This window comes from Carcharodon carcharias, chromosome 17 (assembly GCF_017639515.1).
Source record: "Carcharodon carcharias isolate sCarCar2 chromosome 17, sCarCar2.pri, whole genome shotgun sequence".
Lineage (NCBI taxonomy): Eukaryota > Metazoa > Chordata > Chondrichthyes > Lamniformes > Lamnidae > Carcharodon > Carcharodon carcharias.
In genome coordinates, this window is record NC_054483.1 from 15,079,758 (window position 1) to 15,106,272 (window position 26,515).

Sequence of the window (26,515 nt, forward strand, 5' to 3'; positions counted from 1 at the left end):
GAGTTAAAAATCAGGCCCAATATAGACAGTGAATACATTTAGAGTGCTCCTTGCATTTCTGATAGTCATATCACAAAAAGGATGCAAAAGCACTGGAGAGGTGCAGAGAAGATTTACAAGGAGGATACCAGTGGGTATTGTCAGGAAAGGATAGACAGGCTGGGTTTCTTTTCTCTTGAGAAAAGGCGGCTGAGGGATGCCCCTCATGTGGGGAAGAGGGGAACTAGAGGCCATCAGTATAAGATAGTCACCAAGGAATCCAATAGGGAATTCAGAAGAAACTTCCTCACCCAGAGGAACTGGTAGGGCTGAATGGCCTGTTTCCATGCCATATAAGCTATGTACATACATGAAAAAAGTTATACACAGTTCACATTAAAATATTGATTATTTCAGTTTCATAGAGCAGAGAGACTTTTCCTTCACCATTTTGTTCTTCAGTTGAGTCCATGTACACTGTGCCCCAATGCAGCAAATCCGATGGCCAAAACAATTACATTGGAAATGCAATGCTGCAGCAAGTTGAAAATGAGAATGTTTAAGGAGAAAAAAAACGCATTGGTACTTACATGGAATTGACTGCAGTATCATCACTCCTGTAAACAGGATGGTCTTCATTATTGTCTTTTTGTTTCTAGCACAGTTGGATTTCTGGCAATGACATGAGAGGCAGTCACTGTTTATTAAGAGCTTATTGTTAATCTAGTTTGGCAGAGGGTCAATCGTCTGATGATAATATGCTTAAGGAACACATTTAATTTCAAGTTAAACAATCGGGTATGACATTGAAGATCCTGCAATATACATTTATACCACACCTTTAATGCTGAAAAATGCCACAAGACTTTATAAACTGGGTGCCAAGCCAAAATAAAAAGCATTATTGTAAGAGTCTAAAAGCATGATCAAAATGGTGGGATTTAAGTGAGAGAGAGCGTGAGCAAGAAGTGGAAGGGTTAGGGGGGAAATTCTAGGGTGTGGGACCCAGGTGGCTGGCCTGGTGGGCTGAAAGGAAGGGGAACACAAGGCCAGAGTCAGGGGGATGAGGGGAGGTTGGATTGTTTCAAGCTTGGAGGAGGTCATGTAGATAGGGAACAGCAATACCATTAGAGAATTTAAACACATAGTTAAAAATCTTAAACACACCTTCCTTACCTCTCCCTGCAACCCTAATTCTTTTTCATTTCTTCAGCTGTTTCTCAAGTGCAGCAATTGGGATGGGTTGTTCCAATGTGGTGCTGATATTATATTAAAAGAGTGTCATGATGTGTAGTAATCGTTGAAAATGATGAAACATGTCTTGAGGTTTTGCCTTATTCTTCAGTGATGTACAGGATTTTATCAATGAAACTTGTCACCTCTCTTGGCTGAATTCAGTCCTCGTGTCTGGTCTATAATGAGTGTTGATGGCAGACTCAAGACATTACAGTATAACTTTTTTTACAATCCATCAGACACATTTTTCCCCAATCAGCTAAAACCAAATTTACCTTGCATGTAATCTTTTCACAATTTGCAAAAAAAGTCCTTCTCCATTACTAGCATGTTCTGCTGTTCTTATGCTTAACCAAACCATGCTGGCTTAGAGAAGACTCTATTGGCAACCTGAATCTTCATGATGGAGCTGCTGTTCAGTTTCAGCACTTCCTGTTTTCATTTTCAGTCTCCTCGCATTTTGGAGTTTTTCACCTGATCTCATGACTGCTGCCACACAGTGACTCTTATTATTGTACTGGTCTCCGACAAAAGAAACAAACCCATTGGTGCAAATGTACTTCCGAAATGGCAAAGGAGAAGTGAGTTCCTAACCCTTCATCACTTGTATGACAAAATGACATCAAGACGACATGTGTAACCACTTCAGGGATAAGAATGTGCATCATCAGGCACCTGAAGCATCTCATTCTTCCTTTAACTTTGCTTTATAGTGGGGAAAAAAATAAATGGAGAACATGGAGCTTATGCATGTGAAACTCACCATCATTTTTATTCAGGCAATGACAATGGAAAAAATATATTAGTACATGGAATTAAAATTTTATAATATCTTTTCATTTTTTTTGTAGTTACAACTTTAAAAATCTTTATTGAACCATAACATATAAAAAGACAAATATATCTGTATATAAAAATTATGCAGGTGAAGGGTTTCTCCAAAGTGAAAAGCAGCTAAACATGGGCAAGGCAAAAACAAAGACAAATTACAAAGGAACATCAGAGCTGGTTCAAGTTATTCAGACAAGTCACAAGTGGAAACAACACAGTAAAAGGACTTGTACTTGAATCACCAATACCCTATTTCCACTGGCACTACCACAATATCAGAAAGTTATTGATGCAGGCAGAGCAAAACTTGAATACAATCTTTCACTGAATTGCGGAGTTCAATTTCAAGGGACGATTCTGAAGACTATAGTCAATATCTAGCTGTAGTGACTTATATTGTTGTTGGAAGAGACGGGGGTGGTGGTGGCGGGGCGGTCAGAGGGGTGGGGGGAAACACAAGACTCTAGACCAAGAATTTGAGTATATGCACTTTTATCAGTCAGTTTCAGGGCTTATATCATTCTTTAATTAATATTAAACATATATTGTACAGTGTACAGAGATTTCTGTGCGTTCAAAATCCCATTATACTATTAACAGTATGGCACCTGTCAAAATGTGAATACATTTATGTATTATGTTGTGTGATGAGGGGAAAATCTCCTTGCTTGAAAGACGCTATTCAAGGGTCAGTGTGTAACACCACTGTGAGCTAACATCTCAAACCTCAAACCCAGGCTCGCAAAACCCCTGAGTATCAAAATGGTGAGAGTATCCTGAGAAAAATGAGCTCCTTCACTCGAACTATGAAATGAGATACTTCAGGGTGCACCTGCACACAACCTTCAGCATCACTGTCCCAACTTCACAGCTACGCTAAAGACAATGGATGATCCATACTTGATCTGTGGATATGACTTTCTACCAATGGCTCAACATCTGCTGGTTTCAGGCCCCAAAATGCACAGCTCAGAACCCTGATCTGCTACAACTTGGGTCGCAAGCGGACAACTGTCAGCAGAGCCAGAGAGGAGAAACTTGCAAGGATTTCCACTCAGTTGAATCCAATCTGAGGATAAATTTACATCACAGCCAAACATATCACCCATAAGCTCTGGAGTTTTGGTAGTGTTTGAGTGAATGGGCCTTCAAACCCATGCGGTCTTGGGATCAATGCTCTCCTGGGTTCCAGTATTGAATGTGCACACACCCTCAGTATGTTGAGAAAGAGAAGCAATGTTCACTGCCAGTACAATTTAAATATTATTATTTTCACAAAATGTATCATCAATCCTGCCTCAAAAGGGAAAAAAAATATTGGCATGTTCAATGGCACGCTTTAGTGCCTCCATTTTAAATGGAAAGCCTGTGGATTATCCAAAAGCCATGGCAACAATTGGGTCAGAAGACACAAGTAACTCACTGGATTTGGTGGTCCCGTTCAAACTGACCTGAAGAGACTTGGCCACAGCCAAGAACTCAAACAAAAGCACAGCATGGCTGTGTAAGGATTCACTGCCGTGTAAGCATTCACTTCAAAGCAGTGACCCTTGAGAATTGAGGCACCAAACACCAAATACATCATATTGAAGGTGGTCAGAACTCACTCTTCTCTGGATTTATCAATTGAAGCAAGCTGCAGAAAACATAACTGCCGATAAAACGCTGGTGTCATAATTACACATCAAGTGCTGGATGGCACCTGTAAGCATTGTATATTTCGTTGAAGATGGAAATATGATTGGGTGACAAAAAGATGAGAATGATGTGTTGGCGAAGCAAATTACATGTCCGAGAAACTGGGCGTCTACAGCCTTGGGAATGTTTTGGCAACCTCTTCTGTTTGTGCAGTAAACAGTGCATGAAGACAGGTCCACATGTGCCTTGCAGACTACTGGGTGTTGCCACTTAAGGGGGCCAGATGCGTTGTAGTTGGATATTATTTCTAAGTAAGGCAGCGTGCTTTAGGAACGAAGGTCTGCAGAAAGCTTTGTCGTGCAGTGTCCAATGTTGTGGTTGCAGGCTTCACTCGGTTTTCCCTAGTTTGGCAATCAGCTCGTCACAAATCTTGGTCAGCTCTTCAATCTCCTGGTTCTGTTGAGTTAAGAAAGGAATTAAGTTGGCAACAGGTTTGAAACTAATTTCAGTGTTGATACTTTTGGGTTTGTATTTCAAGGGGAAATTTCACCATTGGTGCCCAATTGGAAAATGAAACTATTTGGGTAAACTGTCCTTGTGGAATGGCTCAAAGTCAGGTGCTCCAGGGAATTTCCTGTCCCATACTGGGTCCATGCGATGAACCAATGAGTGGAGAGAGCACTATAAACAGCTTTGTCACTCCTGAAGGGGAGAAACACTTTGTAATCCTGGCTTCAATCCCAACTGGAGGTTGGATGAAAACAGAATTAGCTGTTTTAACACCCTGGAGTGAACAGCCCGGAAACCTTGATTATTCCATGCCAATTCAGCAACGAACCAGAAAATTGTCACTCTACACAAACTGAAAATGATTGGCAGCTTTCAGGAGAGGAGTAGAGTGGGAGGAAAAAAAAAAACAATCAGGAACTTTATCCTTCCCTTGAAATTTCCCTGCAGCACACACATTACAGCTGTGAGCATGGTCAGAGAGGGCAGCCCCGTGGGACCCACTCTCTGATTTCATTTCCATTTCTTGAGACCCCTCGATGTTCACATAATGCCTAGGCAGAGATAGGGATACAGATGCTCCCCTCCCACTCTATTCTATATTGCATTGGCGCTCTGACCTCCAAACAGCCTTTGCTTTACCTTCTGTTGAATTGTCCTTTCCATGGAATCCACTTTCATTTGTTCCTTCCGTAAGCTGGCTTGCAGGGCTGCTCCTTCTGCATTTGCCTTTGCGCGCACTTGAGCAATTTCCTCGTTGGCCCTGCAATTGGTCATGAGAGTTACTGCACGGACTTCTTTTACTGGTGCATGGCCTTTGTTACACAATAGATTGAACGATGAAAGACTGGATGAAAGGAAGATCTCTAGTCAGTCCTCACTATTATGGACTCAAGCAGACAGGCTATTAATTCCCATCAGCCAGGGCTCTGTGAGAAGGTTTCAACAGGTCCACCAAAAACAAGATCTGGGCTGGCACTGTCCTCTGCCAGAACCACTTATCACTGACCGGCAGCAATGCCCTTTGTGCACTTATTTATAGTGGGACAGACAAAGCTCTGGGAAAGCTGCTCAATCCAACCAATGACAATTGAGGACGAAGAGTGCAGGCCCTATCAGAGTACCTTAAGCTGCAACAGTGTACCTCAAGGCCCAGCCAGTGCAGATTGTTGGCAGAGCAACTGCAACTTAAACTTGCACAAGCGGTTGGAAACCCTTCCCCCCTGATCGAGGTGGACAAGAAAAACGGTGCAGTACCTCAGCATCAAATATGACAATGCAAACACCGAGGTACTGAGCAAAATGCTGACCACGGCTGAGGCCCTGACTGCTGCTGAGAATTGCACATACAGGAACCCTCTCAGAGCCTGGAGTGGGCAACAAGAGTTAAAGAAAAAGTGAGAAAAAATCTGCATGTAAATTACCTAAAGGCACATGTGGAAATTATGAACACTGATAGTAGGAGAGAAAACCACTGTTAGGGAGATCTTAACATAAGCTACATCTCTGCTATTGCATCATTTTCAGCTTCTGTTACTTTTAAATTAATAACTATTTTAGAAAGCAGGCTGAATAAATGCCAAAATATTCCTTCCAAAATAATCACAGTAGAAGTTGCGTTAATTTTGCTCCTACAAAGCTGGCTGCCTTATCTTCTCTTATTGCATTTGGGCCACCTCTGTGATCCCATTTGACTGTTGGTTGCATATTTGCCAGCGATTAAAAGTACACTTCGGGAATTTGGATACTTAACATCATGGTCTGGAAAAGAGTATTAAGTAACATCTTTAGAGACTTGTCAAGTCCTGGGTAGACCCATTTATAAGCATAGCTAAAACTGATTTAGTGCCAACAAAATAGGGACCTAGGGCCTTTCCACAAGATCATGACAATTACCAGTTTCTAATTTACTCCCTACACTCGCATGTGAAACAAGGAAATAACTGAACTGCTGCACAGCAACAACAAGTTTCACATGAAGTAGGTAAAACAGAAATAATAAATTATAGATATGTATATTTAATAGTGAAACTAAGATTCATGCAGAAAAAATACTTGCTGGGGTCTATGGAATTTTGATAACTTGAGTGGGGGTCTCAGAAGCAGAAAGTTTGAGAATGCCTGCTCTGTACCTCCTCATGTCATCCTTTTAGGTTAGAGTTTCCCAGATGAAGATCGTCTTGGGGCTCAGGAAAGGATTTGTGTGAATAATAACAACATTGGGAATAATGTGGTTGCCTGTTAATTCCCAGTCCTTCCATACATTTACCAGATAAAGCCCTGTAATAGGAGGAGGATTGGAAAACAAGACCCAACACGTTCACTTCCCTTTCTTAAGGGTTTTCCACTTAGGAACAATGGACAAAACAACATGGAGCAGAATGAGATTCTTATTTTCATTTTCTAACTTGATTGCTGTTGTGATTCAAAATTCAAATACCGTTGGAGTAAAGTCGCTTTGTACAGACATGAGCAGCAAATTAGGAAACCATACACTTCAGACTTTGGAGCCCCCAAATCATGCTGACCATTGGAAAAATATCTTTCAAACATCATACCCTTACAAACAGCTTTACCCCTAGTAAACACCAGGTCAATTGATTTGGCTCAAATTCTATTCCGATATGTGTGGAGCTCTGCATACATCTGGCCAACAGTGAAATCAAAGTTTGGTGAGAAAGGCAAGCAAGAGAATTAAAGATTCAAGGGTATAGTGAGAAAGAAAGCACACAGGCGATAGAAAAATACCAAACTTCACTAGCTAGTTATTTAGACTGGGTGGAGCAGTGTTGTAACCATTTTGGTCTCTTCAGTGTAACTGCTAATTTGATGCAAAGTTGAGGGCGTTTTTGTGTTGTGGGCTTAAACATATTAGCAGCTGGGTTGAGACCGAGTAATTTCTCTTGGACCTTTGCAGCCAGCATAGAGAGAAGGCTTTCAAATCATCTGCCTGCTCCTGTAGATTCATTTCTGAATCTCACAAATGAAAGGAATGCTTCTCCTTGACATTCCTGCTTCAGCCTCTGACCTGAGTAACTCCTCACCATCAGTGATTTCAAGCCGAGTCTCAGATGTTTTTGGCCCCCGCTCCCTCTGAATTCACTACTCTGTTCTTAGTGAACCTCTCCCTCCACATAAACTCTCCTACCCATGTTTACAACCAAACCCACAACCACACCATCTTCTGTGCCCACTCTATTCCTGTGGTCTCAATCATTGTCAAGGCCACTTTATATTCATACATGGAACATGGGCATGACTGGCTAAGCCAACATTTTTTGCCCATCAGGTGGTAGTGGTGAGTTGCCTTCTTGAACCGCCACAGTCCCTGTGGTGTAGGTACACCCACAATGCTGCTAGGAAGGGAGTTCCATCAATTTGACCCAGCAACAGCGAAGGAATGACGATACATTTCTAAGTCAGGATGGTGAGTGACTTGGAGAGGAAACTCCAGGCAGTGGTGTTCCCATGTGTCTGCTGCCCTTGTCCTTCTAGTAGTGGTCATGAGGTGGGAAGGTGCTGTCTAAGGAGCCTTGGCGAGGTCCTACAGTGCATCTTGTAGATGATGCATACCGTTGCCACTTTGCGTCGGTGCTGGGTGGAGTGAATGTTTTTGGATGGGGTGCGAATCAAGTGGATTGTTTTGTCCTGGATGGTGTCAAGCTTCTTGAATGTTGTTGGAGCTGCATTCATCCAGGCAAGTGGGGAGTATTCCATCACACTCTTGACTTGTGCCTTGTAGATGGTGGACAGGCTTCAGGGAATCAGGAGGTGAGTTACTCGCCACAGAATTCCTAGCCTCTGACCTGCACTTGCAGCCACAGTATTTATATGGCTAGTCCAGTTCAGTTTCTGGTCAATGGTAACCCCCAGGATCTTGATAATAAGGGAATTAAGTGATGGCAATGCCATTGAATGTCAAGGGGTGATGGTCAGATTCGCTCTTATTGGAGATGGTCATTGCCTGGCAGGAATGTTACTTGCCACTTATCAACCCAAGCCTGGAGAGCGTCCTGGTCTTGCTGTGTGCGGACATGGACTACTTCAGTAACTGAGGAGTTGCGAATCCTGAACATTGTGCAATCATCACCAACGAACATCCCCACTTCTGACATTATGATGGAAGGAAGGTCATTGAAGAAGCAGCCGAAGATGGTTGGGCCTAGGACACGACCCTGAGGAACTCCTGCGGTGATGTCCTGGAGTTGAGATGATTGACTTCCAACAACCACAACCATCTTCCTTTGTGCTAGGTATGACTCCAACCAGCAGAGAGCTTTCCCCCACCGATTCCTGTTGACCCCAATTTTGCTAGGGCTCCTTGATGCCACACTCAGTTAAATGCTGCCTTGATTTCAAGGGCAGTAACTCTCACCTCACTTTGGAAGTTCAGCACTTTTGTCCATGTTTGAACCAAGGCTGTAATGAGGTCAGGAGCTGGGCGACCCTGGCGGAACCCAAACTGGGTGTCAATGAACAGGTATTGCTAAGCAAGTGCTGCTTGATAGCACTGTTAAAGACCCCTTGCTTCACTTTACTGGTGATCAAAAGTAGACTGATGGGACGGTAATTGGCTGGGTTGGATTTGTCCTACTTTTGTCTCACAGGACATACCTGGACAACTTTCCACATTGCCATGTAGATGCTTGGCAAATTCTGGAGCACAAGTCTTCAGTACTTGTGCCAAATTATAGCCAGGGCCCATAGCCTTTGCTTTATTTAGTGCTTTCAGCAGTTTCTTGATACCACGTGGAGTGAATTGAATTGGCTGAAAACTGGCACCTGCAATGCTAGGGCCCTCCAGAGAAGGCAGAGATGGATCATCCACTGTACTTCTGGCTAAAGAACATAGCAATTGCTTCAGCCTTATCTTTTGCACTGATGTGCTGGGCTCTCCCATCATTCAGTATTCAGTATCAACCCACCAGCCTCTGCATTCAAAGGATCATCCTCCGCCAACTCCAGCTTGATGCCACCATCAAACACATCTTCCCTTCACCCCCCCGGTGGCATTCCGTAGGGATCGCTCCCTCCGGGACACCCTGGTCCACTCCTCCATCACCCCCTACTCCTCAACCCCCTCCTATGGCACCTCCCCATGCAAACGCAAAACATGCAACACCTGCGCCTTCGCTTCCTCTCTCCTCACTGTCCAAGGGCCCAAACACTCCTTTCAAGTGAAGCAGCATTTCACTTGCATTTCCCCCAACTTAGTCTACCGCATTCGTTGCTCCCAATGCGGTTTCCTCTACATTGGAGAGACCAAACGTAAACTGGGCGACTGCTTTGCAGAACACCTTTGGTCTGTCCGCAAGCATTACCCAGACCTCCCTGTTGCTTGCCATTTTAACACTCCACCCTGCTCTCATGCCCACATGTCTGTCCTTGGCTTGCTGCATTGTTCCAGTAAAGCTCAACACAAACTGGAGGAACAACACCTCATCTTCCGACTAGGCACTTTACAGCCTTCCGGACTGAATATTGAGTTCAACAACTTTGATCTTGAACTCCCTCCTCCATCCCCACCCTCTTTCCGTTTCTTCCCCCTCCCTTTTGTTTTTTCCAATAATTTATATGGATTTTTCTTTTCCCACCTATTTCCATTATTTTTAAATGTATTCCACCCATGGTTTATTTCACCCCACCCCCACTAGAGCTACCTTGCTTGTCCTGCTCTCCAATCTTAATTAGCACATTCTTTTAGATAATATCATCACCTTCAAAACCTCTTTGTTCTTTTGTCTGTGACATCTTTTGGTTATCTCCTCCTATCGCTGCTTGTGCTTGCTTGTCCCAACAACTACCCCACCCCCTTAAACCAGCTTATATTTCACCCCTTTCCTATTTCTACTTAGTTCTGTTGAAGGGTCATGAGGACTCGAAACGTCAACTTTGCTCTTCTCCGCTGATGCTGCCGGACTTGCTGAGCTTTTCAAGATATTTCTGTTTTTGTTTTGGATTTCCAGCATCCGCAGTTTTTTGTTTTTATTCAGTATGGGGATATTTGTGGAACCTCCTTCACCAGTGAGTTGTTTAATTGTCCACCACCATTCACGAGTGGATGTCACTGGACTACAGAGCTTAGATCTGACCTGTTGGTTGTGGAACTGTGTAGCTCTGTTACCTGCTGCGAATGCTGTTTGGCACGCAAGTAGCCCTGTGTCAGCTTCACCAGGTTGACACCTCGTTTTCAGGTATCCCTGGTACTGCTCCTGGCATGCCCTCCTGCACTCTTCGTTGAACCAGGGTTGATCCCTTGACTTGATGTTCATCGTAGAGTGGGGAATATGCAGGGCCATGAGGTTATAGATTGTGGTTGAGTACAATTCTGCTGCTGTGCCCACAGCGTGGTGGTAGTGCCACACAACATGATGGAGGGTGTCCTTAATGAGAAGACAGACACCATCTCCACAAGGACTGTGCGGTGGTCACTCCTACTGATACTGTCATGGACAGATGCATCTATAGTAGTAAGGTTGGTGAAGATGAGGTCAAGTATGATTTTCCCTCTCATTGGTTCCCTCATCACCTGCCGCAGACCCAGTCTAGCAGCTATGTCCTTTAGGAGTTGGCCAGCTCTGTCAATAGTGCTGCTTCTGAGCCAATCTTGGCAATGGACATTGAAGTCCCCCACCTGGAGTACATTCTGCGCCCTTGGCACCCTCAGTGCTTCCTCCAAGTGCTGTTCAACATGAGGAGTACAGATTCATCAGCTGAAGTGGTACTGTACGTGGTAATCAGCAGGAGGTTTCCTTGCCCATGTTTAACCTGATGCCATGGGATTTCATGAGGATTCCCAGGGCAATCCCCTCCTGACTGTAAACCACTGTGCTGGGTCTGCCTGAAAAGGTGAAGTCATACAAAGCTTTGCTGTCTGTATTCTAGGTTACATCAAGTCCCATTCACCCCATCACCTTTGTTCACTAACGCACACCGGCTCCCCATTAAGCAGTGCCACAATTTTGGAATTCTTGCCCTTCTACGGCCTTGCCCCTCCTCATATCTAACCTCCTCCAGTCCCTCAACACTCCAAAATATCTGTGCTCCATTAAATCTGGCATCCCTGATTTTAATTGCTCCACCATTGACAGCTGTGCCTTCAGTTGCCTGGGGCCCAAGCTCTGGAATTCTTTCCCTAAACCCCTCTGCCTCTCTTTCCTTCCTAAAGGTGGCCCTTAAACTCTATGACCAAGATTTTGGTCGCCTGTGTAAGCATCTCTATGTGGCTCAGTGCCAAATTTTGTTTGGTAATGCTCCTGTGAAGTGCCTTGGGATGTCTTACATTCAGGATGCTGTATAAAAGCATGTTTCTCATTGTTCTAGTTCCACTTATTTCTGCATCTGACTGGGAAAAACTGCACCTTCAAACTCTCACCTGCTGAGCGTTCCTAGGCCCTTTTATTTCCCACAATATTACTCCAAACATTGATTTGCTCGATGACTTTCTTATTTCCATTCCTGATGCTCTAAGAACAAGCTTTGCTGTCTTTCAACTAGGTCATCCCCTGGTACCTCACATTCACTCCTTCAAATCTGGAGCACATATCTCAACATATCGAGCACAGGGTGAGTTTAAATATCCATCAGCAGTAATGGTTGGACTTTATCAAGTTCCAAGAGGCCTCAGTTCCAATAGGCCTCAATCTCCTCAGCCAATTTCAATTGTCTTGGAACAACAACAGCAGCAACAACTTACCTTTTTATAGTGCCCTGAACACAGTAAAATGCTTCACAAGAGTGCGATCAAACAAACTATGACACTGAACCACATCACTATAGATGATGACCAAGAGCTTGGTCAAATGGTTTTCAAGAGTGCCTAAGAGGAGGAGAGGAAAATAGAGAGATGGAGAGGTTTCAGGAAGGAATTCCAGAGCTCAGGGTTTCAGCAGCTGAAGGCATCGCCACCAATAGTACAATGATTAAAATTGGGGATACACAAGAGGCCAGAATTGGAGTAGCGCTGAGATCCGAGTGTCTTAGGAATGAAGGAGATTACAGAGATTAAGAGGGGCAAGGCCACGGAGGGATCTGAAAAGGTGGAGAATTTTAAAATCAGGCATTGCTTGATGGAGGCAGTGTAGGGTAGTGAGCACAGGAGTGATGGTGAATGGGCCTTGATGGAGTTCTGACACAGGCAGCAGAATTTTGGATGACCTTATGGAGGGTGGAGGACAGGAGACCAGCCAGCAGCGCATTGGAATAATCAAGTCTAGAAGTAACAAACAGGGCTTCAGCAGATCATGAGTTTAGGCAGTATCGGTCAGATAATGTTATAGAATTTGAAATAGGTGTTTTTGGTGCTGATGCAGATCTGTGGTCAGAAAATCACCTCAGGTTTCAGACAGTCTAGTTCAGCCTCAGACATTTACCAGGGAGTTGGTAAATAGGGAACAGAGTTTGTGCAAGGGATCAAAGGGGCTTTCGTTTAACCAATGATTAGTTGGAGGAAATATCTGTTCATTTCTAACAGGATGCTGGGGATTTAGAGAGGTGAGGCAGACTTGGGTGTTGTCAGCATATATGGGAAAAAGCTGCCCAACTCTGCTCCTGCCTCAACTGATCTGCCATATATCCATGTCTTTGTCATCCCCACATTATTCCACTCCTGACCATCCTGCCATACTCCAGCTTCCATAGAGTTCGACTGGTGGGAAACTTGGCAGCCCATCCTATCCCACACTAAGTCCCGATCAGCCCATCCAACCATCCAAACGCACTCTGGGTTCTTGAGTGTTGCCCCTCCTTTTAACTTACTATTGATGGCTGTGCCTTTAGATGTCTATGCCCCATACTCTGTGCCTTTTGATGTCTATGCCCCATACTCTGTGCCTTTTGATGTCTATGCCCCATACTCTGTGCCTTTTGATGTCTATGCCCCATACTCTGTGCCTTTTGATGTCTATGCCCCATACTCTGTGCCTTTTGATGTCTATGCCCCATACTCTGTGCCTTTTGATGTCTATGCCCCATACTCTGTGCCTTTTGATGTCTATGCCCCATACTCTGGATTTCTGGCTCTCCATACCTCTCCCCTCTTTTAAGGCCCTTCTCGCACCTAATTTCTTTGACCAAACTTTGAGTTGTCCCTTTCTATCTTTCTGTGGCTCCGAGTCTTTTTTTTTATTATGCTTTTGTGAAGCACTTGGGAATGTCTCTCCAAAGGTGCTATATAAATATAAATTGCTGTTTCAAAGCACTGCTCAGCCAGCCCTACAAGCCAACATAGTGTTGATCCTGGAGATATTAGATCATTGTATACTCGGCAGCAATAGCATTTTTCACATTATATCACATACTCACTTGTCTAGTTTTTCTTCAGCGTGAAGTTTGAGCGCTTGGTATCTTTGCTCCTCTTGTTTGACCCTAGCCAAATAATCTTGGGCACATTTCTTTAATACTTCTTCATTCTTCAAGCACAAGACAGAAAACAAATGTCATTATTTTTTTCATGCAAGGGGGGCACAAGGGAAGTGTGATTTGTAATATTCCCATTGGGAGTTTCCTCAACATTTTTAACTCGTGACTTAATACAGACAAAAGTGACATGCACCTTTTTGAATCCTTCTAGTACACCTTTCATGTTCTCATATCTCCTGAAGAGATCTGATAAGGACCTCTCCACTGAATTAAGATCTGCCAAAGCCTGGTCCTTCTCTGTGATCAGCTGTTGGATGGATGTCTGAGATGCCATTTTGTTCTTCTGCTCATCTTCTGTTGGAGCAAGAACAGATGAACGGTCATACTCTAATCAACTCATACACTGGGTAAAGACTTGGGGATGGAATTTTGACTTGTCTGGTGGCGCAAAATGGATGGTATCTGATCAGTTAGCCATTATGCACAGCAGCTGATATTCTGTTTCATTGCAGTCAAATTAAATTATCAGGCACTGCATCGAACAGGTGGCTGCTGCAATATTAGCTGTTCTGCACCACAGGCCAAAACAAATTTCTAACCCTTAAAATTAACTGACATTTAGTTTAGTATTCCTAGTTATTCCTGTGTCCAATAAACTGGATGGAACATTGATGAAGAAAGAAACATGTTGCCGAAGGCTTTCATTTTGCATTCACAGGACAAACAATTACAACAATTTATACCACAGGAGAAAAGGGTGCTGATCAGTTGGTGTCAACTCTGGTTGGCTGAGGTGTTGCCATAGGGAAATCGACAGGCAACTCTAGGCTCCCCAAGCTCATGGGTAATTCAAAAAGGGCAAAGCTTGAACATATTTGTTTTGTTTGCACTGAACAGGTCCCCTGTGTCCACAATAGAACTGATCAGTCAACTTGGTAACTTGGGGTAGAAGAAATTACTATATATTTGTCTTCCACCTTAAATGGGCACTAGTGTTGTATACCACAACGGGCTCATCTCTTGTACAAGTTGCCAGAGGTTCTGTGTGCTATCGGTCTGATTGATTAAATGTCAACATTGTATGCTTTTTGGTGAACTTTGAAACAAAAAAAAGCTTCAAAAATAGTCATTGTAACTTGTAATTTATTTGGAAGTTCATTCAAAAACTGTTAGGAATGCTTGTAGGTGACACAAAATGCAATTTTTTTGATCACCTGCACTTGATGTCTGATGCTGTATGTCTCAGTCTAACATCTGCCCACTGAAACACAAAGCTTGAACTTTTAGAAAAAGGTCCATGATGTGCAACATGAGTGATGGAACAGGAGACCCTTGTGCTTAGTTTAAGCATTGGTAACAATTTGTAACCAAATCAATTCAAGGCAACCATTTCCGTTTGTAAATTGAATAAAGACAATAAGCATTTCAGAAGCACAAACATTTTCCAGATTGTGGATCACCAGTAAAACCATACGTATCTGGGAGGAAGGGACTTCCTCTGATCAAACAAGTATTTAAAAGGCAGCAAGGATTTCTTTGGAATCGCCAGAGTTTGAATTTTGCATCTAGAAGGCATCAGTGGCGACCCTTACACAGAGAATTAAGATGACAATGTATGTTCTAAATCTCACCCTTAAACCTTGTGACAAATCACAAATTGAAATGATCACAAAAGCGCTCCTCCTTCCCTCCCAACCCCAACCAGCTATCCAAGGAACAACTTGGGGACCAGTACATATTTTATCAGCCAAATTGCCAGAGGGGGTCATAGCATTTTCAGCACAGGCAGTAAGTGGCGTTTGCTCCTTCCCATTAAGACTGGATGAATGCAGTGTTGCTGCACTCCTTTCATTGCTAAAGCATTAATGTGGAGGGTGGGTAGTCGGAGCAGCTCAACATTCTACTAGAATCAGACGAAGAAATGGAAGACATACCAATCATCTGTGCAATTGTTTTTTCATACTCTGCGACAATTTTTCTGCAAAAAGAAGCAAATGATCAGTTAATTGATTTCATAATTAGAAAGCACCGCTTGCAGTATTGATCATGAATGTCCTTAAATATTTCTGTTGATGTGTGTTATTGCCTGGTGGTGCTTTTGGAGTGAGTAGCTACCCTTGTGATTTTCATGATTTTTTCGGTTACTTAATGGTAGGCAACAGGGATGGAATAATTCTCACTCGTTATTTTTCTCTCCCGATATATTTCACATATGAAAGCAATAGCCAAATCAGTAAAAGGAAAATTTAGACTGTTATGGCACCTTGTCACAATAAAGAGACTCAAAGCGCTTCATAGAATGAGAAGCTCTTCAGTGAGAGTGACATTAATGTAAGCAGGAAATTCTGAAGAAAATTATGTTGGTGACACTTAGGAAGATCAAAAATAGTTTTTCACAAAAGTAAGGTGCTCATTTTTTTAAAAAAAAATCACCATGCTACATAAAAAACATTAAAAGCAGGAGGTTTCACAAACTACTTTGTCTATATGAAATCAAACAGCTGTCCAATTTATTTCACAGCTGTATCTCTTAGTGGTTTGGCTGACACTCAGTTTTTCTTTGATCTGCTCAGTCTGTGGAAAATCAAAGGATCAAAATGGCAAGTTCCTGACCTTCTCAGCGCTGGTTGGGTGAGGGGAGCAGAGAGCAAAGCCTACGATGAGGAGCAAAGAAAGGAATCGATAGATCGAGACACCTTTGCACAAAGACACAAAATCAAATTTGATTCAACTTTCTTTTTATTCATTCACGGAATGAGATTCACTGACAAAGCCAGCATTCTTAATTACCCTAAAGAAGGTGGTGGTGAGAGTTGCCTTCTTGAATACACCTGTTATGGTTAGCTAGACCATTTTAGAGGGCAATTATCACATTGCTGTGGGTCTGGAGCCACATATAACCCAGACTGGATAAGGACCCAGCACTGGTAAACCGGATGGCTTTTTACAGCAAGCCAGTAGCTTCATGGTCACCATTGCTTATACCAACTTATCTCTCCAGTTTTATTTATTTAAGAGTTTAAATTCCCCAGCTGTCATAGTCGGATTTGAACTCACATCTATGAGTCATTAATCCAAGCCCCTGTATTACTCGCTCAGTAAGATAAAACTATGTTACCATAACCCCGATTTTAGATTTGGCTGGGGCAGAAGAGAGCAAGACAGACAAAATTCCAGGAACACGTACTACCAGCATTGATGTTGTAGTGCAGATCGTGCTGTATCTGAAGGGAAGAGCTTATAGGAACTGCAAATTGTGCTTATAGAAATTCAGTGTTGCATTATTGTCTAACTTGCTCTGGTACATCCTTCTATCCTGTGCTCTCATTGCCAACCTGAGTAATTTATATATCTCATAGAATTCAGTCACAGGAGAGTTAATCAGGCCTCAGCCCTTCCCCATTCTCAGGTTATTCATATCTATAAATTTAACCTTGAAGTGTCTAACAAAGCTTTCATTCAATAATATTCTCACTTGGCAGACATGAAGCTGTCTCTGGGAGAGTGAGGAGGTTTAATATCAAGATCTCTTGAACATACTAGGGCTAAGCTCACATTCGGTGAGATTGAACTTGGGAAGTTGGATTTCATCTCCGTGCCACTGACCGGACGCAAACACACTTCCCAATGCTGGAAGCCCGGAATGAGAAATTAACTCCATCAAAGACCTGTTGCATCTAAACTGGAGGGGCACCAATATCCTGGCTGTGAGGTTTGCTAGTGTCACTCAGGAGGGGTTAAACTAGTATGGTTTTTGGTGTGTGTGTGTGTGTGTGTGTGTGTGTGTGTGTGTGTGTGTGTGTGTGGGGGGGGGGGGGGGGGTGCGGCGCGGGGCGGTGGGACCCAGAGCAATAGGTCAGCAGGTGAAATAAATAATTGGGAACTAGTGAATATGGCCAGTAGGACTAAGAGGAAGGGCAGGCAGGGAGAAATTACTGAACACAGTGGGACTGGGGGTCTGAAATGCATTTGTTTCAATGCAAGAAGTATAACAGGCAAGGCAGATGAGCTTAGATTAGTACTTGGGACTATGATATTATTATTACAGAGACTTGGTTGAAGGATGGACAGGATTGGCCGATAAACATTCCAGAATTTAGATGTTTCAGGCAGAATAAAGAGGGATGTAGAAGAGGTGGGGGAGTTGCACTGCTGGTTAAAGAGAATAGGACAGGAGGACACCTCAGTGGGCTCGTGCTGCGAGGCAATATGGTAGAGCTCCTGAATAGGAAGGGTGCAGTCACAATGTTGGGGGTTTACTATAGGCCTCTCAATTGCCGGTGGGAGATTGAGGAACAGTTATTTAGGCAGATTTTGGAAAGATGTAAAAGCAATAGGTTTGTTGTGGTGGGTGATTTTAACTTTCCCTATATTGACTGGGAATCACTTAGTGCTAGGGGTTTGGAAGGTGCAGAATTTGTAAGGTGCATCCAGGAGGGCTTCCTGAGACAATATGTAGATAGCCCAACTAGGGAAGGCGCAATACTGGACCTGGTATTGGGGAATGAACCCGACCAGGTGGTCGAAGTTTCAGTAGGGGAGCAATACTGTTAAAGAAAGTAACTTAAAGTCAGTTATGCTTTCATGTTAAAGTGGTATAAGCTGGGTATTGTTGAACAATTTTGCTGTTTTACCTCATTTCAATGACTTCTTGTCGACTGTCTTCATATTTTTGCTTCCACTCATTTACTTCTACTTCCTTAGCCACAATCTATAACAAAAAGAGAATGTGTCATTGGTGGTACCTAACATATTACAGATGACACGATGATCTAGTATGGTTCTACCAAGCCACAGGATGCAGCATCACAACAGCAATTCCCAATGTCCCTCAATGCCTGATCCCAGTTTGACCATCACTGGAATGTGTGGAGCATAAACCTCCTGCCTTTGCATTCCACCCTGCAGCCAACCCCTGGAAAATTGGATAGACCTGTCAAATGGATCAAAACCAGATGGTCAAGTACAAAACGAGACATTTCTTTGGCTTGCTAGTAGGTCTATTCACAGCATGCAGCATTTTAGACCTCTGCCTCCTAACTAAACCCAGTGTCCCAGCTGACTCTCTTTATAGACTCTTTTGTAAAAACAAAACCAATAATGAGAGGGAGGTAAACAGTCCCTGGTGGGGCACCCGACTCTCTTGACATGTGATCCCAGGACTTAATCAAACAATGCCCATCTTCTGTATATCCTTAACAACCTAATGAACAAACCTTTAACAACCACCCTGTTTCTTGTGGAGAAGGTACAGAATGGAAAGACTAAGAAAGCACCTGTAAGGCAAAGAGAAACTTCAGAGTTAAAAAGCTGAAACCTGGAACCTTGGGTGGCATTTTCCAGCCCCTCACATGGGTGGGATCTTCTGGTATTGCTGAAGCCAACGGAGGTTTGAATGGTTCGCTGCATCTGCCACAGTGGAGGATGGTGGTGTTTGGGGAGGTGGGGGTGGGGGGAGAGAGAGAGAGAGAGACAGACAGGGGGCCAGAAAATTCCAGCCCTGGTGAGAACAAAGGTAGCAGTTTATAAAGGATGACTGGATTACAGATCGGATTGTCCAGTGTCTTTTTTCTTAAGCATATTTACAATTTGCAATAATGCAACAACTAACATTTATACCACATCTTTTAACATAGTACTTCACAGAATCTCCTAGTTAAATTTGACCACTGAGCCACAAAGAGGTATTAGTTTGGGTGACCAAAGGATTGGTCAAAGTTTTAAGGAGCATCTTAAAAGAGGAGAGAAGTTGAGAGGCTTAGGGCTTTGGTAGCTGAAGGCATGTCACTAATGTTTACATGATTAAAATCGGGGATGTGAGACCTGAATTGAAGATGCACTGAGGTCTCAGACGATTTGAAGATTGGAGGCAGGTTACAGAGGGGAAAACCTCTGGAAGAATTTGAAAACATGGATGAGAATTTTAATTAGTACTGCTAGACAGGGAGCCAACGTAGACGAAGACAAGTGAGCCCCGGGGGCAATGGATAAACAGAACGCGGTGCGAGTCAGGACACAGGAAAGAGAGCTTTGGACGAGCTTAAACTTATGGAAGATGAAAGATGTGAGGCCAGCCAGGACAGCATTGTTACATTGGCTTCATCTATTCCAAAGGCATGAATGACAATTTCAGCGACACATGAGATGAATTTAATACTGCTGCACAAAAATATTCCAGCCAAACCAGATGAAACACCACTTTCACTTTACAGCAAATACAGGATACCAATCAGGAGCAAGGAACTTGCCTGGTCATTCCATTCCTCCGACAGTAGACCTCAGTGATAATTATAACACCTGATCTAAAATCAGTGGGATTGAACTGAAATTTAATTGTTGTTGTGTCTAGGATCTCAGAAACAGCAAATTGGTTTAATCATAAAACGCCTCCAGGAATGAAATGGAGGGGCAGCTTTAATGGTGATTTATAAATGTTGGATTGGCAGTGGAGATCGAAGTGACCGCCCACTTGAGTCAGAATGCGGTCAAGCTTCAGGAGGATCAAATTCCCCTGAAAATCCACATCTGCAGTCAACAATTCTTAAAATTTCATGTGGAAGAAAATAAAATGTTTGCTTTTTGTTTTTGACCACTCAGCATTCATGGACCGCAACATGAGAACAGTCAATACCAATTATGTTATTATTGGGGATTAAAGAAATCAGAGGCATTACCTCTTCCCTGATTAAACTCAGCACGGCTGTCTTGTCTGCCTGGATGTTGTTGAGCTCATCGCCCACCGAACCTTCCATCTCACTCAGAAGTGCTTTAAATGAGAGTATGCTTTCAGTGGTGCACACCCCAGGTACTGGGATTTGCTGAAAGAAGAAAAAAGCAAGTCATTACTTGTGCACCCTTTCTTTGGTCAACATCAATGTACCTCTTAGCTAACATTGTATGTTTTGAAGAGAAAACAATTGGTCAATTGCTAGAGTTGCCAACCCTCCAAGACTGGAAGATGAATATCCAGATTCTGCTGCAAGGATTCTGGGAGAAAAATTACAATTGTTTCAAAATCCCAATGTGTGTATTTTTAAACATATTTTTAAAATTATTCATTAAAAATATATGAGCTGGGAAAAGGTTGTTGGTTTTGGTAGTCAGAAATCAGCCAGTGAAGAGCCTTATCACTTTCTAATTGGTGGCTGTGAGGGTAGACATGTTGCACAACCAATGGCAGGAGCATGGGGTCATGTGATGAAGCCTCAAAGAATACATTCAACCCCAATTGGAATCCCTATTTTGTAAGAAGCATACATCTAACTAAAAGAATTCTGTATTTAATATTTTGGCAGACAATATTGGAACGGAATTCAAGGGTGTAGACAGGCAGTTACAAATTAACAATGGTGCTGGTCATTTCTTGCAAATCTTTCTGGCCTTCTTGCTCAATTTAGATAAGCCTTGAACATAACCTTCATTATTATTGAAACACGTTTCACAAAGAAAAAGGGGAAATAAGCTTGCGAAAATGAAATGGAAATTTCTAGTCTGAATCAGAAGGTACCATTAGTCAGAGGTTTGTTCTCTAGTTGCCCTTGGTCGGTATTAAAACAGTTTTCTGCACAACCTGTGTAATCTCATTCTGCTCAAAAGTAGCCCAGTGCTCATCTGCCACACTCTGTGCTTGAGCCAGCCAGCTGTTCAAGCAAGGTTTGCAACCTGTGCACCTATAGATGCTTAACAAATGATTGTATCTGCTCTGAAGCATGTATTTTAATACTGATTAAAATATAAATAGGTGGGAGAACAGGGTGCATCATTTATAATCTGAATTTCACTGTTACAAGTATTTGAACTAAAACTTCTGGTGGAAAGATACATGGTCTTGGGTCGTCACGAACATGGCTTTTACTTGGGCTTTGTACCAGAGTCTGGGTCAAAGAATTCCTTGCATCAACCCTGTTTATCACAGAATAGTATAGGACAGCAAAGCACTGGAGGAGGCCATGCAGTCATGTAAGATTTTTCGGAAGCTAACAAGGAATTAAATTTGCCCAGTCCTGTAAAATATTGAGCCCCTACCCTCTGACTGTTTACCATTCTCTTGTAATGATCTTCTTCAGCCTTTTGCAATGTCTTTTGCCGGCACTTATTTGAGCTGAAGCTTGGGAAATCACCTGCAAACTCCAGTCAAAATAAAAGTCAGCTGCCAAGTGGAATTCTCACTCGCCAAGCTGTATCTCAATTCTTAATTAAAAATGTGCTCAAAGTTGGCATTTCAGATCCAGTGCCACACAAAATGCCAAGCAGTGGGTTTCTGATCTTACTCCCGTGGAAGACACTAAGTTTTATACTTCTGCTGAATTTGTGCTTCAGTTAAGCTGGCAGGTAGAAAATTGGAATCATTTCACAAGCCTCTTCACAGTTTTAACATGAAGTTCGTGCAAGTGAGGTTTAGCAGAAGCAAGATGCTGCACTCCAACAATGTGCCTTAAACCCAGTATCAATAAAAACCACAACTGTGCCTAGGGAATAGTTCCAATTTTTGTCTTTTGTTCAATGTGGCTGCAATGAACTTTGGTTTGAATTTCCAACAACTATTACAAGCTTTATTTCATTTGACATTTAAGCTGACCAATGGTTCTCACTATCAGGACCCCTTTAAAAATCAACCTGCTGCAAACAATTATAATTCACGTTAACAGCCTTGTGTGTTGTCCACTTCAGTTAGGTTTGGGACGGTTTACTAAAGTGAGTATTGTGTGGAAGCTGAATTTACATGCCCCGTTGGGGTTGCACTGCCTGAATTTTATGACAGTAGCTCTTCCGCTATGAACGTGTGTCTCTTGCTAATGGGCTTTAGTCATTACTCCAAACCAAAGCTCCCAATGGTTTCATCAGGACTCGTTCTTTGAATGAGGAAAGCAAAACAACAAAACAAAAGGATGTCAATCCCTAGAGTTCCACAGATTGGATATCCCGTCACAATGCTAGGTATCTGCGGAAGCCAATCACAAAAACCAGGTCAGTTCACTGAAATGAGCTGTCATTTCTGACTTTGACTCAAACTCTTTCAATCCCACAAAAAGATGGAAAGCCAGGCTGCAGGATATCGGAGGCAAGTCCTCAGCCAAGGTGATAACCGTGAAATTCCCACTGGAATTCATCACAAATCCTGAAGTCACAGGCCCATGTAGGGATACAGAAGTCTAGCAGTCAAATAAAAATTTCTGAGTTTGGAGACTTGGATAGGGCTTTGATTACCATTGTTTAGCATTACCCCTTTCCTTTCTTTTGATTACTGGCTCAGCTTAAACACAAATCTTGCATGCCCCCTCATCATCATCTGCACTAATTTTACTTATGAGTTAACCAACAAGCAGCAAAGATGAGGATTCCCTTAAATGTGCTCTAACCACTTCCTGCTGCATTGTGATGAAAGGTTTTAACACTGGTTTTAACTAGTTTCAAGTTTCCGTGCAAACCGTTAGATTTGCGTTGGTTAGATTTGGGTTGGTTTTAAGTAGGAAGACACAGTATAAGATGTTAATAAGAAAATGGTAACTTCTTGTGCCATGTAATAGCTATTTATTTTGTTTTAATTAGCTTTCCTGGGTGCCCTACATCTGACTGGCAAAAATATTTCAGCTGTCATATGAATCTAGAATAATGAACTAGAGCTGGTACTGTTAATAGTATGTTAATTATATTGTTAAGATACACAGGTGAAGGGCATTGTTTAATTAAATATGATGAATGCATAAATAGGGGACAGCTGGGACACTGGGTTTGACAGGAGAGCTATGAGAGTGAACAAAGTTGATAAACTATCTCAGTGAAGAAAAGCTCTGTGTCTTGGTTCGGACTTCACTAACTGGCTTCAATTCTATGAACAGGGACAAATCCTGGAAGCCTTTTGTATCTCTGTGAAATGAGTTACCTTCTTGAAAAAACATACTATGGGATTGGCAAAGATTGTTACGGAACAAGATTTAAATCCTCAAAATGTGAAACCCTGATTAGAATTCATATATTTTTTGTTAGGTCCCTATAATTTTGTGATGATTAAGTTCAACTGTAAAAGCCTCTTTAACAAGTTACTCAGAAATAGGAAGGAACAAGAGTGTCTCTTCCAAAGCCTTCCAGATGAAGACTAAGATTCTCCTTACGTACAGTTGCAGATCTTCAGATACTTACAGGAGATAAGGGTACATGTTGTTCCTGGGATTCTAATTCTTTTGATTTACCCAAACCTGTAACTGAAACAAAGAGACACATGTTATGCTGGCATGTGAAGGATTATAATGTTGCAGTATGGCACCTCCTGTGACAGTCTTGTGGAGCTTATCCACTTTAAATTACTGGGGAAACAGAACGTGGTCCCTCAGAATGTCCTTCAGCTCAGAGGTGCATCAGAGATAGGGAGAGTATTAGTCGCTATAATAATTCCTCATTAGGTGAGCTTCCAAGAGTCAGTATCTCACCTGAACTCACAGGTTGCCCTCGGACGAGAGATGGTAAAATGGGGAAAGACACAAGCTCTTTTCTACCTCTGATTGACCTTTAAAAGAGGGGAATGGATATTCTCTGAGTAGCTACCTGGATGCCCTTTAATTGGGTAATGCCACATCAACGTAATGAAGGGACAATATGCTGACAGCCCAATTCTACAAGTACAATAAAGCTGCTTAAAATTTTGCCCAGTATACCTAGCACATGTCCTTTAAGTATTGTGCATTGCCTGTCATTCTCATTAACTGTAGTTCTATATATGTGCAGGTGTGTGGCTCAGTAAGTGGCAAAGAACTTCACCCAGTGATGAAAAACTAACACCACAATAGCCACTTGATGCAGCAATGAAAGCTCTGTAAGCAGCCTGATGGATTCGTATTTCAGCATGACACTATGGCCCATAGAACTGCAGTTTCCCAATGACTGCGGGCACTGTAAACATAGGGTGGGGCCCTCTGTTTAGTCCTCTTCAGCTGACAGAATTCTCCAGCCCCGCAGTTGTTTTTGCAGCAGAGCTGTTCTCAATATGATTATAAGAACCCAAGAAGCCACATCACACAAGCTTGTTTACACAAAGGCACTGGCATTGTAACAACACCATTTTCAAATATATTAACCCATTCACTTGTAGGAAACATCATGTAGCCTCATCTGTTGTTTTCTAGTTCAGCCCAGGGTTGTACACGCCAGTTAGAGACATCATCGTTATTCTGCACATCTCCAACTTCATTCTGCAACTTCAGAAGGGGGTTCGATGTTACAAACAGCCTATTTTCAACGAAGAATGAAACTGGAACCATAAAGCCAACTCAGGCAATCTGACCATAAAATCATTTATGGCACAGGAGGAGGCCATTTGGCCAATCGAGTCCATACTGGCTTCCAGCAGAGAAATTCAGTCAGTCCCACTCTCATGCTTGATCCCGATAGCCCTGCATGTTTAATTCCTTCAAGTGCCCATTCAATTTCCTTTTTCAATCATTGATTGTTCCCACTTACGCCACCTTCATGGGCATCCAGGCCTACGGCCGTACTAGTCTGAAAGCGCCCGATCTCGTCTGATCTCGGAAGCTAAGCAGACTCAGGTCTGGTTAGTACTTGGATGGGAGACTGCCTGGGAATACCAGGTGCAGTAGGCTTTAGCTTGGCCTAAATAGCCAAGTGGTTATGGTACTGGGTTTGTAACCCTGAGATCAAGAGTTCAAATCACCCAATGGCAAACTATGAAACAATGTAACTTCATCTGATAACAGATGGAAACGAGTTTGTACTTGAAAGAGGTTTCATGGGCATCCAGTTCCAGGACTATAACTCGCTGGGTTTCTCAAACAGCACACCTCCCATCCCACCCTGGTATCCATTTGCCGTGAATTTTTTCAGTAGACATTTAGTTTCTGAGTAAAAAAGGCACAACTACAAGATGCGGACAACAACCAAGTCGCATAGATATAAAACCTATTTTTCCTCCTACTGTTAATGCACCACACTTCTGAACAGTTCTCTATTTCTGGAAGATAAGCTTTATGAACTCACTCCTTCTCAGGCTATGGGTCATCAAGAGCCTCGACCACTGCATGAAAATACTGCAGGCACTGTCCCCCACCTGACCAAAGCCATGTCAGTAGAAATCTGACCATTTAACTGCAGTAAAGCATTTGTTAAGCTAACACCAATCACATCTGTGCCATTTGTTGCTTCCAGCTTCACAGGACCTTTTGTTATTACAACAGTCATTTCATCGAGGCTCATCATGGCTCTATCTGGAAAACCCACCGAAGCAGATCACCAACAGGACAAGCACCATATGGAATACATAGGAACATAGCAACAGGAGAAGGTCGTTGATTCCCTCAAGCCTGTTCCACCATTCAATGAGATCATGGCTGATCTACAGCCTAACTCTTATACCTTCCTTTGCCCCCTATTGGTCAGTACCTAAGACTAACAAAAATCTATCAGTCTCAGATTTAACATTCAGAATTGATTTAGCATTAGTTGCCATTTGTGGAAGAGCATTCCAAACTGTGACCACCCTTTCTGTATAGAAACATGTCCTCACTTTACCCCTGAAAGGCCAGGCTCGAATTTTTAGACTATGCCTTCTAGTCTTAGACTCCCCAACCAGCAGAAATGCTTTCTCTCTAACTTAATTTGTCATTCTTTCACAGGATGTGGGCAGCGCTGGCTAGGCCAGCATTTATTGCCCAACCCTAATTGCCTGCAGAAAGGTGGTGATGAGCCACCTTCTTGAACCACTGCAATCCATGTGGTGTAGGTACACCCACAGTGCTGTTAGGAAGGGAGTTCGAGGATTTTGACCCAGCGACAGTGAAGGAACCGTGACATATTTCCAAGTCAGGATGGTAGCTGACTTGGAGGAGAACTTCCAGATGGTGGCATTCCCATAAATCTGCTGGCCTTGTCCTTCTTGATGGTAGAGGCCGTGGGTTTGGAAGGCTCTGTCGAAGGTGAGTTGCTGCAGTGCATCTTGTAGATGGCACACATTGCT

General features: G+C 42.8%; 1 protein-coding gene and 1 non-coding gene across 5 annotated transcripts in view; one reads left to right on the plus strand and one right to left on the minus strand.

Moving 5' to 3' along the window:
• Nucleotides 1-1,966: 1,966 nt before the first annotated feature.
• Nucleotides 1,967-26,515, minus strand: part of tacc1 (transforming, acidic coiled-coil containing protein 1) — a 134,659-nt gene continuing 110,110 nt past the window's right edge. For 3 of the 4 annotated variants that reach the window (XM_041209957.1, XM_041209956.1, XM_041209954.1), the window contains exons 6-13: nt 23,692-23,753; nt 20,226-20,369; nt 18,186-18,262; nt 15,486-15,529; nt 13,745-13,905; nt 13,495-13,601; nt 4,834-4,954; nt 1,967-4,140 (exon numbers count right to left, since the gene is read on the minus strand). In XM_041209957.1, coding sequence (XP_041065891.1) covers nt 4,072-4,140; nt 4,834-4,954; nt 13,495-13,601; nt 13,745-13,905; nt 15,486-15,529; nt 18,186-18,262; nt 20,226-20,369; nt 23,692-23,753 — 785 coding nt within the window. In that variant the 3' untranslated portion in view covers nt 1,967-4,071. The remainder of the gene's footprint in view (nt 4,141-4,833; nt 4,955-13,494; nt 13,602-13,744; nt 13,906-15,485; nt 15,530-18,185; nt 18,263-20,225; nt 20,370-23,691; nt 23,754-26,515) is intronic. The other variant, XM_041209955.1, reaches the window with a different exon arrangement.
• LOC121290248 lies at nt 25,027-25,145 on the plus strand. Its single transcript, XR_005945729.1, has one exon. It is a non-coding gene; the product is annotated as a 5S ribosomal RNA (ribosomal RNA).